We start from the raw sequence: 11,378 nt of genomic DNA, 5'->3' as shown, positions 1-11,378 counted from the left end.
ACTTTTAGTGGGCGGCTGTAGCTCAGTTGGTAGAGCGGGTCGTTCAGTGATCGAAGGGTCAGTGGTTCGAATCCCAGCTCCGTCTGTCCACATGTCGAAGTGTCCTTGAGCAAGACACCTAACCCCAACTTGCTCCCAATAAGCAGGTTAGCACCTTGCATGGCAGCTACCGCCATTGGTGTGTGAATGTGTGTGTGAATGGGTGAATGAGAGGCCATTGTAAAGCGCTTTGAGTGCCGCTAAGGTGGAAAAGCGCTATATAAGTGCAGTCCATTTACCTTTACCTTTAATGCGCGTTGGGCTCTGAGAAAAGTGTGGGTTGCTGGTCGACGTCGGGCACCGGTGGAGTCGGTTCTCCTTTTCACCCACAATTCTCTGTTTCACACCGACTTCCTGGTAGAAATGGAGGTTAGTGAAAGCTAGTGAATGGTCCGATTTGTTTGTAGGACACCGGAGAGGATGTGGGCAGATGGTCGTTTATACGGCGCAGCTTCTGCTAGTCCCTTAAATGGTAAACGGACGGCACTTATATAGCGCTTTTCCACCTTAGCGGCACTCAAAGCGCTTTACAATGGCCTCTCGTTCACCCATTCACACACATTCACACACCGATGGCGGTAGCTGCCATGCAAGGTGCTAACCTGCTCGTTGGGAGCATTTTGGGGTTAGGTGTCTTGCTCAAGGACACTTCGACATGTGGACCGTCGGAGCTGGGATTCGAACCGCTGACCCTTCGATCACTGAACGACCCGCTCTACCAACTGAGCTACAGCCGCCCCAGTATTACTTACCAGTAATACAACACTTTTCGGACCAGGAGAGTGTTCAAAATGTTTTTCCCCTCAAAGAATGACCCCTTCTCCAGCATGCTGTTCATAGACCCTTGTGGCTAGCCTGCTAGCCTGCTAGCCTGTTAGCCTGCTAGCCTGTTAGCCTGCTAGCCTGCTAGCCTGTTAGCCTGCTAGCCTGCTTCTGAGGGCTGGTTGTTGACGTCTCTCCCCGTCGGCGCCAGATCTCCAGAGAAGAGGCCCAGGCGTTCGCCAGGGAGAACAGGATCCACTACATGGAGGCGTCCGCTAAGAACCGCTACAACGTGGACGAAGCTTTCCTGGAGGTGGTGCGAGCTATAAGGTAGCGCTCTCGCGCCATGTCACCTTTCAGCTTCGTCAAACTACAAACAGGGATTAAACTACAGACTGGGATTAAACTACAGACAGGGATTAAACGACAGACGGGGATTAAACGGCAGACGGGGATTAAACTACAGACATGAAACTGGAACAGGAATAACTTGTGCTCTCCCTCTCTTGCTTTGTCTCTCACTCTCTTTCTCACGCAAACACTGACACACACACACACACACACACTCATCCACTCTCCACATCTCTCACCCACACAAACACGCGCGTGCACACACACACACACACACAAACAATGACCCACACTCATCCACTCTCCCAATCTCTCACCCACACACGTGCGACACCCCCCCCCCCACACACACACACCCACACACACACACACACACACACGCACGCACAGGAAGTTCCAGGAGACCGAGAGCCCCCCCATCCCCGCCCACCACACGGGGAAACAGAAGAGGGGCGGCTGCCCCTGCTCCCTCCTCTAACCGCTCTCACCGCCGGCGTTACCATGGAGACACCGCCCTCGACTCATCAGCGACGCGTCTGCGCGTGTGTGTGTGTGTGTGTGTGGCTTACCTTGAGGGAAACGGATGATGTGTAATGGGCGAGAGCAGTGAGGCAAGAGAGAGAGAGCGTGTCAGTGTGCGTGTTTGTGTGTAAACATGCATGTTGTGTGTGGTGATAGGGGGGTGAGTATGTAGTGTGTGAGAGGGGGGTGAGCATGTAGTGTGTGAGAGGGGGGTGAGCATGTAGTGTGTGAGAGGGGGGTGAGCATGTAGTGTGTGAGAGGGGCGTGAGCATGTAGTGTGAGGTGTGTGATAGGGGGGTGAGCATGTAGTGTGAGGTGTGTGATAGGGGTGAGCATGTAGTGTGTGAGAGGTGTGTGTGATGATAGGGGGGTGAGTATGTAGTGTGAGGTGTGTGATAGGGGGGTGAGTATGTAGTGTGTGAGAGGTGTGTGTGATGATAGGGGGGTGAGTATGTAGTGTGAGGTGTGTGATAGGGGTGAGCATGTAGTGTGTGAGAGGTGTGTGTGATAGGGGGGTGAGTATGTAGTGTGAGGTGTGTGATAGGGGGGTGAGTATGTAGTGTGTGAGGGGGGTGAGTATGTAGTGTGTGAGGTGTGTGTGAGGTGTGTGTGAGAGGGGGGTGAGTATGTAGTGTGTGAGGTGTGTGTGATGATGGGGGGTGAGTATGTAGTGTGTGAGATGACGGGGGTGAGTATGTAGTGTGTGAGATGATGGGGGGTGAGTATGTAGTGTGTGAGATGATGGGGTGAGTATGTAGTGTGTGAGATGACGGGGGTGAGTATGTAGTGTGTGAGATGACGGGGGTGAGTATGTAGTGTGTGAGATGTGTGTGAGATGACGGGGGTGAGTATGTAGTGTGTGAGATGACGGGGGTGAGTATGTAGTGTGTGAGATGACGGGGGTGAGTATGTAGTGTGTGAGATGAGTATGTAGTGTGTGAGTTGCTTACAGAGGGGGCCAATGGTTGGCAGAGTGGTGGAGTGTGACATTTTCCAAATGGTTTCATTCGCACTTTTTTTTTTTCTTCATTCTTTTGAAACATTTTTCGATATATTCCTTCGTATTTGAGAGGTTCTGTCATGTCTATAATGAGGATTTAAAAGGGAAAGGCTTTGAACTGCATGGGGGGGGGGAAGTGGGTGAACGCCATCTTGTCTTTTGAGGAAGACGGTCCATTAGTGACCCGGTAGCATGTTGTGTTGATTTAGAAAGGATTGGATCGGTATAAGCAATATGGCGCATCTTCAATGATGATCAGCTAGCTCTGCCTATCCAGGCCTGATCAATCGTCTCCAGATGAATGAGATATCTTAGACTGATGAATGAGATATCTTAGACTGACGAATGAGATATCTTAAAGACACGATGAAAGGCTGTGAGAGGTCACATTTTAAAACGGGAGACTAATTGGATGTGTTCCAAACACTGGTACGGTTTTATTTTTTTTATTTAGCAGTTTAGTTTTCATGACCACAGACTGTTCTGTTTGCACAACCTCAAGATGGACTGATGGGCAAAAGTAGTTTGACACTAACGTGCTGTTGTTTTAAAGTGATCTGTAGAGCTGGGGCAGGGTGGATTGTGGGTGGATTATGTGTGTCCAGGTACTTTTGTCTATGCATGTATTAGGCCTGCTTTTTAACTTATCGTTTCAAATTTTAAACGCAGCTTGCGATGTTTTAGGCACACACAGCTACCAATTATGCTTTGATGAATTGTCTCGACCTTTTAGCTTAATGAAATTGCATTTGAAGAATACTTTCTGTACATGAGATTACTGATAATGCCAGCTAGGTGGCGCCACTCACCCAAATCAGAAAAACACATTACAAAAAAGGCATAATTTTTGACCAAACCTTCATGGGTCCAACATTAAGAAGTCACAAAGTTTGCTATTAATGTTGTGATTTGAAGTAAATTGTTAAGCAAAGGTCTGTAGCCGTAGTCTTCTAAACTCCTCGCATTCCACCATCATGGTATTTCAACACGCCGGACCAAGTTAGCCAAGCTAACAGTGACAGGTCTTAACTCTGTAACCTAATTATCCAAGACAATCTTGGCTAGTTTTCAATGTATGTTTGTAAACCACATTCAATGGTATGTTGCTTGATTAAGACTAGGGCTAATTACTGTGTTTGGTTGAGTCTTCCTTTTAAAATACAATATATTCTGATGTTATGTCGGCTGTTAGTTCACCTTTTGTTCATCTACGCCTTCACAGTTTCTAGAACGACTCATCGACTTGACAGCATTTTTTTGTTAATGACTTAATAATGGCTGAAATTAAAACCATACCAGGCTTTCATTTATATTGAATAGATGAGGTTTTTGGTGACCTCATCTATGAATATCAAACAATATCTAACTAGCACCCTGTAATCCACAAGAAATGTATTTTTTATTGAAATAAAACCAAAGACTTTTTGTACACAATTTATTTCATTTGACATGTTTAGTACTTTTACAAAAAACATTTTTATAAATGTGTTGTTGCTTATTAACTTATTTATACAAACAAAAAATGTCTCAAGACAATGAATTAAGGACAACCTTTCTGTAAAGGCTTCTCAATCAGTTCTAAGAATCAGATGTTTGAGTCTGAATATTTAGCACTTTCTTCAACATGTCCTCCAACAGTTGACTCAAGATGGAGAGCAGCTCAACAAGTTGGCCTGAGATGTTTTCAACCTTGCATGATGACAACGAAGAAGCTACTCACACCTGTCCTTAAACGAGCCATGTGTGTGGATCTACGGAAGAGCATTAGTTTTTTTTTTTAAGCTTCTGAGTTTAAAGTTAAAAAAAAAAAATTCTGACTTTTTTCTCATTAGTTATTTTTGACTTTTTTTCTCAGAGATTCTGACTTAAATCTCAGAAGTTATTTCTGACTTTTTTTCTCAGAAATTCTGACTTTAAACTCAGAAGCTTAAAAAAATAAATCAACTCAGTTGTTGGCCCTAATGCTCTTCCGTAGTGGATCAGATCAGTCAGGACTGAAGGGTAGAAACTAATATTAATACATCCATGGTAGAAACTAGCAAAATCCCAAAGGTGTAAATAGTGGTTTGAAATGTCTGAACCATGGCGGCGAGTGGACAGATACAGATTGAGGTCTATCTGTCCAGATTCACCCTGGTGATTTAACCAGCTTTAACTAGTATCCTCCAACATACAATCATCTATTGACTTGGACGTTGTGATACATCAATCAATCAAAGCTTTATTTATATAGCGCATTTCATACCCAGAGGCAACACAATGCGCTTTACAGAGAACAAGGGAGGTGGGCATACGACCCACTCTCTACATATTCCAGAGGGAAGCAAAAAAACAGTATCACCCGGGGGGCCAGATAAGTGAGCTGTAAAAATTCTTCCCTGACCCCTCTCAACAAGGCGATGGAGCAAGCTCCTGGAGTATGTTTGTCTACCGGCTAAGAACATTTATAGAGCAATAAATAACATTAAATTACATTTTCAGAGTAAGAGAGGCTAATAACATCATAGGAGAGACATGGCAAACATTGGTTAACCGCATCCAGGAAGTCCCTCACTGTGTTGTCTCAACACGGGGCCTCAAACATGCCGTCAAACAGGTCCGGCGTGTGACGTCACGATGGGGGCTGGATGAGAAGCGGTTAAACGAGTTCATTGGAAAACAGGTGAATTTATTTATGTTTTTTCACCCGAATTCAACCCGAAATTTGGTTTCATTATGCAAAGTTGAACAATTGACTAAAGACCAAGCTATAACTTGGAAGGTATAGGAGCCTGAATACAAAGGAATAGGCAAATAAGGACTATTTCCATTCCTTTTGAGGGCGAAGACGCACCAGGTAGGCTAAAGGAAGTATTTATTCAAACTGAGTCGCCTACTGAATCAAGACAGCAGGTGTAGGATATCAATAACCTAAGGATATTAATAATAAATCAATAACACAGCATAACTACACATGCTATAGGCTTACTGGTGCATCTATAGTCATCTAATTATTGTAATCAAATGGCAAAATGTACGCTATTTAAGCTAACCTGCCAGCGAAATAGTTTCGAATGAACATGAGACATGTATCCATTTGTTTGCCGTTTTGTGATCTGATAAAGAGCAACAAGGTAGCGTGACTGATCTGTAAAACATTTTCTTACATTGTTGAATGTTCGCAAGTTCAATTCCTGCCAGGACTTCACGGTTGTAGTTCACCTTTTGGACGCTAGGTGGCGACAGGACCCCAATGTTCAAATGTCCTGTTTATCTCCCACTCCTCCTTTGTGTTGTAGCGCTGGTGGGTTTAGAGATTGTGGTGTGAATAAGAATGGCTTCTTTGCCTTTTTCAGCTTTCAAAATGGCAGCATTTGCAGAGATATGTTTAAGCATGTGTTTGCTTGTCCAACTTGCCTGGGCCAGAGTCCTCTACAACAACCACCATGAAGGTAAACAACATCCAGGTATCTTGCTGGTTTGAACACATTGAAACCTGCTGCTGTTTCTTCACACTGAGGCTGTCCTTGGATTTAGTTTATCCGGCTTTAAAGACCTTTTGCACTGCTATTTGTAGCTTGTGTGGCCTTTCTATGTATGCCTGGTGTCAAGTACACTTAAAACTGAGTATATAGGCTACACCTGTCCCCCATCTCTCCACTGTGTCTCATTTTATCTTTAATCTAACCTGATCTTTTTCTTTGCTTCACCCCGTGAGGTCGGTCGGTGGGGTCAGTGTTTCTGGGCGAGAGGTCGGCGGCATCCTTCCTGTCACGCTCGCTACTCTACAACAGCTGGGACCTGGAGCTGCTAGTGCCCGGCAACCTGGAGAGGGAGTGCGTGGAGGAGATCTGCTCCTACGAGGAGGCCAGGGAGGTGTTTGAGGACAAGCCACAAACGGTATGACCCGGTCCTAATGTCCCCCCCCCCGAGCCCTCAGACTTACTGACGTCACCTGGTGAAGTGGTTGAGTGTGAGAGGCTGCAAGGGTTCGAATTGGTATAAAAAGGAATAGGACAACACTTGTGACATCACGCTACATTGATGCCAAAATATATTTCTTACTATTGTGGGTTTGGGACTTTTTTTGGGTTGATTTTACGTTGTTTTTCTTGTAAGCCTACAGGTCAATTAATTTTGGGCCGAGTCAAATCCCCTTTACATTATCACAACCCTCTGTGTTACACTCTAAACATTTCCGTTCAACTTGTTGAAATCGTTTCATTTTGTGGTCCTAAGCTAATTACATTACTGCCTGGGACTCTCGTTGGTGATGAACCCAAAAATATTTACTCATGACAACACACATTTCTGCGCAAACACAAAAACCTCACAACTCTCATATTCACGCTGGAAATCTCAATTCAAAGAACACTGCAGCGAGATGGATGATTAATATCGTGCAGCTTTTAACTGACGAATCATGATTTCTGGCAACCAAACTATGTAATTTATAACCATAGACTATATTTTTTCTAACAAATCAAATTATACACACCCATAGGATGAAACCAATATTGAAACCAATATTTCTAAGGCAAGTTCAGCTGAGGTAAAGGAGCACTAGGGGCTCAAAATGTCCGCCAGGGAGCCCTTATACACTTGAAGATTTGACAATGGGACAGCCCTAAGCCCTCACACACACAGCGGGCATGCCTCTCAAAGTCCGTTGGGGTGGACATTGGGACAGAGCTTGTTAGAGATGAATGGAGGACTGCCCTGTCTCCTCACCTAGCTACACCGTTAGTTCGGGCTTCATTTATGCAGATGAGTGAAGGAATCAATGTGTTTTTTTTCTCACGCCAGCGTGAGCCTGTGTGTTCACGGGGAGACATTTACATAAATGCTGTTGACGTTCACAGGTTCATTCTTTCTGTGAAATCCTGCTCTCTCTCGTTTTCCAGGATCTATTCTGGGAGTCGTATATCAACAGTCAAGGTATCGTTCTATTACTGCTTTTGATTTTCTAAGAAAAATAAACCCTATGCAAGTGTAATGTCAGAATTTAATGATTGGTCAATATATTTGTACGGTATTTCTTACGATCTGCTTGGGTAATTGCCTGCTTGAATTAAAGAAAACGTATTGCACTGACCATTTCCATTATATAAATGCATGAATTATTGAATATTTTTCTGTATTGAGGCAAACATCTGAATAATTGTAAAGATTTTGAATGAGTTGAATGTTCAGTCCATCGATGCGTTGAGTAGGAGAGTGAGTGAGTGAGTGAGTAATGGGTCAGTGAGTGAGTGAGTGAGTGAGTAATGGGTCAGTGAGTGAGTGAGTGAGTGAGTGAGTAATGGGTCAGTGAGTGAGTGAGTGAGTGAGTGAGTAATGGGTCAGTGAGTGAGTGAGTGAGTGAGTGAGTGATGGGTCAGTGAGTGGACTGATGGAGCGGTCAGTGAGTGGACTGATGGAGCGGTCAGTGTGGGTCCCCTAGGCTCGGCCCCCAGGGTGGACGTGTCCGGGCTGGTGGCCGGGATCCTGGCCTGTCTGGTCTCAGCTGTTATCGCCACGGTGGTGGGCGTCTACTGCTACAAGGCCAGGAAGAAGGACGGGCGCCGGTCAGGCAGGTGAGCGTGTGTGTGTGTGTGTTCCAGCATGTGTGTGTGTTCCAGAGTGTGTGTGTGTGTTCCAGCGTGTGTGTGTGTTCCAGCATGTGTGTGTGTTCCAGCGTGTGTGTGTTCCAGCATGTGTGTGTTCCAGCATGTGTGTGTGTGTGTTCCAGCGTGTGTGTGTGTGTTCCAGCGTGTGTGTGTGTTCCAGCATGTGTGTGTGTGTGTTCCAGCATGTGTGTGTTCCAGTGTGTGTGTGTTCCAGTGTGTGTGTGTTCCAGCGTGTGTGTGTGTGTGTGTGTTCCAGTATGTGTGTGTGTTCCAGCGTGTGTGTGTGTTCCAGCATGTGTGTGTGTGTGTTCCAGCATGTGTGTGTGTGTTCCAGCATGTGTGTGTGTTCCAGAGTGTGTGTGTGTGTGTGTTCCAGCATGTGTGTGTGTGTTCCAGCGTGTGTGTGTGTGTGTGTTCCAGCATGTGTGTGTGTGTGTTCCAGCATGTGTGTGTGTTCCAGAGTGTGTGTGTGTGTGTTCCAGCATGTGTGTGTGTGTTCCAGCATGTGTGTGTGTGTGTTCCAGCGTGTGTGTGTGTTCCAGCATGTGTGTGTGTGTTCCAGCATGTGTGTGTGTGTGTGTTCCAGCATGTGTGTGTGTGTGTTCCAGCATGTGTGTGTGTGTTCCAGCGTGTGTGTGTGTGTTCCAGCGTGTGTGTGTGTGTTCCAGCATGTGTGTGTGTTCCAGCATGTGTGTGTGTGTGTGTTCCAGCGTGTGTGTGTGTGTTCCAGCATGTGTGTGTGTGTTCCAGCATGTGTTTGCATAATAGTTGTTTGATGTGTGTGTGTGTTCCAGCATGTGTGTGTGTGTGTGTGTGTTCCAGTGTGTGTTCCAGCGTGTGTGTGTGTGTGTTCCAGTGTGTGTGTGTTCCAGCGTGTGTGTGTTTTCCAGCGTGTGTGTGTTCCAGCGTGTGTGTGTGTGTGTGTTCCAGCGTGTGTGTGTGTGTGTTCCAGCGTGTGTGTTTTCCAGTGTGTGTGTGTGTGTTCCATTCTGGATCTGCTAACCGTGCGTTTCTCATAACCATCTGGGTCTGGATCTGATAACCGTGCGTTTCTCATGACCATCTGGGTCTGGATCTGCTGACCGTGCGTTTCTCATAACCATCTGGGTCTGGATCTGATAACCGTGCGTTTCTCATGACCATCTTGGTCTGGATCTGCTAACCGTGCGTTTCTCATGACCATCTGGGTCTGGATCTGCTAACCGTGCGTTTCTCATGACCATCTGGGTCTGGATCTGCTAACCGTGCGTTTCTCATGACCATCTGAGTCTGGATCTGCTAACCGTGCGTTTCTCATGACCATCTGGGTCTGGATCTGCTAACCGTGCGTTTCTCATGACCATCTGGGTCTGGATCTGATAACCGTGCGTTTCTCATGACCATCTGGGTCTGGATCTGATAACCGTGCGTTTCTCATGACCATCTGGGTCTGGATCTGCTGACCGTGCGTTTCTCATGACCATCTGGGTCTGGATCTGCTAACCGTGCGCTTCTCAGAACCATCTGGGAACTCTCTATTCTAAACTGTTTGGAAAAGTGCAGACGCTTTCAAAACATACCAATGCTGATTGGTGAGATCATTTTCTGATCTGGCACAAACGGATCTCTATGGAGAGAATCCAGACTTGTGAGAGAAACGGAATGTGATCTTGCGAAATCAGCACAGTCTCACCAGGTTATGGATCCGTCATTTCCTCAGAAAATCAGCCATTCCTCATTTGTAATACAATACTTAAATACAACAGCACCTATTGTATTTATATTTTGCTATTCTTGCACTTTGGCTTTAGCACAAGATTATGCTCTTAATCACTTGTTTAGAAATGAGATGCTCTTGTGTGTTCTGGCGAGTAGTAGTACACCGACTACCTACGTTAAATGCAATTATTCTAAGTCGCTTTGGATAGAAGCGTCTTCTAAATGACTAATTGAATGCTTCCTGTTTTTACTCGTCCCGGTGAAGTGCTCCAGTCCGGCTGGTGGTGGACGGCCGGCCGGCCCCGGAAACGGTGCCTCTCTCTGGGATCATAGCGCCGGGACTGCCCTCCTACAACGAAGCTTTGCACCGCAGCGGCCAGCACGACGCACCCCCCCCACCGTACTCTGGGTATGTGTGTGAGAATACCCAACTACCTCCATCCACCAGGAACTCTGTACGTGTGTGTGTGTGTGTGTGTGTGTGTGTGTGTGTGTGTGTGTGTGAATACCCAATTACCTCCATCCACCAAGTTTCATCAAAATCAATCCAGTAGTTTTTGCATAATCCTACTAACAGACAAACACACACACGCCACCGAAAAACATGACCTCTCGCTTGCGCTGTTGCTGAGGTAAAGACAACATTCCAGTTCATCTCATGTAAAGAATTACAACTGGATATTTTGGGGGGTCTTGAGTTTTGTTTGAGCAGCACCTCCCCTATTTCTGCGTTTCCTTTCTCTCCACAGGGGGGCGCCGTCAGAAGCTCCTGAGCCAGCTGGCGATGAGTGAGAAGGAGGGAGGGGAGCATGTTCTATGAAGCCATGATGGGCTGTTTTAATTGGGGCTTTTAGAGCATGTGTGAGCGGAGTTGGGGCGTTACTTTTATTCTGTTGCCTCCATGGGAGCATTATCAAGCAGGGGACGGTGGATTGAGATGGAGTATTCTGTTGAATGGATGGATGTCCACACTACCCAAATTCAAGTTAACCCACGTTGCCCTTAGACTGGTTTAACCTTTAACCTTTGAGCATCATAACAGGTAAAAGCCATATGGGGAACTCCGCCTGGCCCATTAGAAGGCAGTGGCTCTTCCTGCATGAAATGTGTTGGTTTTATTTGAGATGAAGTTTAATTAGAGGTACCAAGGGAATAGCAGTTGATTCAGAGAAACGGCTGACTGTGAGAAATATTAGACAGGAAAATTACATAGAAATGATGCTGAACATAACTAAATGCTGTAGGGAAGTCAGTTTATTTCTGAACGTAACTTTAAATGCTGTAGGTCAGTTTGACGTTTTATTCTTAGTTCATTTTCTATATTTATATCCAAGCTATGTTTTTAATTAAAATATCCCAAAATGCATCGTTGATTGTCTTCAATATGACGTGGATGAGTGTGTGTTGCCCTTGTCTGT

At 45.7% G+C, this 11,378-nt stretch overlaps 2 protein-coding genes across 3 annotated transcripts in view; both read left to right on the top strand.

Moving 5' to 3' along the window:
* Nucleotides 1-1,851, top strand: part of rras (RAS related) — a 7,131-nt gene extending 5,280 nt beyond the window's left edge. Inside the window, exons 5-6 of the mRNA XM_084461070.1 lie at nt 1,013-1,131; nt 1,543-1,851. Of these exons, the coding sequence (XP_084317196.1) occupies nt 1,013-1,131; nt 1,543-1,630 (207 nt within the window). The 3' untranslated portion in view covers nt 1,631-1,851. The remainder of the gene's footprint in view (nt 1-1,012; nt 1,132-1,542) is intronic.
* A 3,441-nt stretch (nt 1,852-5,292) lies between these two features.
* prrg2 (proline rich Gla (G-carboxyglutamic acid) 2) lies at nt 5,293-11,312 on the top strand. Of its 2 annotated transcripts, none has more exons than XM_084461075.1 (7): nt 5,293-5,336; nt 6,010-6,105; nt 6,372-6,553; nt 7,558-7,591; nt 8,097-8,229; nt 10,226-10,369; nt 10,710-11,312. In XM_084461075.1, the coding sequence occupies exons 2-7, from the start codon at nt 6,018-6,020 to the stop codon at nt 10,750-10,752; spliced, it is 624 nt and encodes a 207-aa protein (XP_084317201.1). In that variant the 5' UTR covers nt 5,293-5,336; nt 6,010-6,017; the 3' UTR covers nt 10,753-11,312. The 2 variants fall into 2 exon arrangements, with proteins under 2 accessions (XP_084317201.1, XP_084317200.1); XM_084461074.1 differs by having other exon boundaries at nt 5,306-5,510.
* The last annotated feature ends 66 nt before the right edge of the window (nt 11,313-11,378 follow it).

The sequence above is a fragment of the Borostomias antarcticus genome (genome assembly GCF_949987555.1).
Source record: "Borostomias antarcticus genome assembly, chromosome: 35".
Lineage (NCBI taxonomy): Eukaryota > Metazoa > Chordata > Actinopteri > Stomiiformes > Stomiidae > Borostomias > Borostomias antarcticus.
Note: the sequence above shows the minus strand (reverse complement) of the source record. Positions and strands in the feature narration are given on the sequence as shown.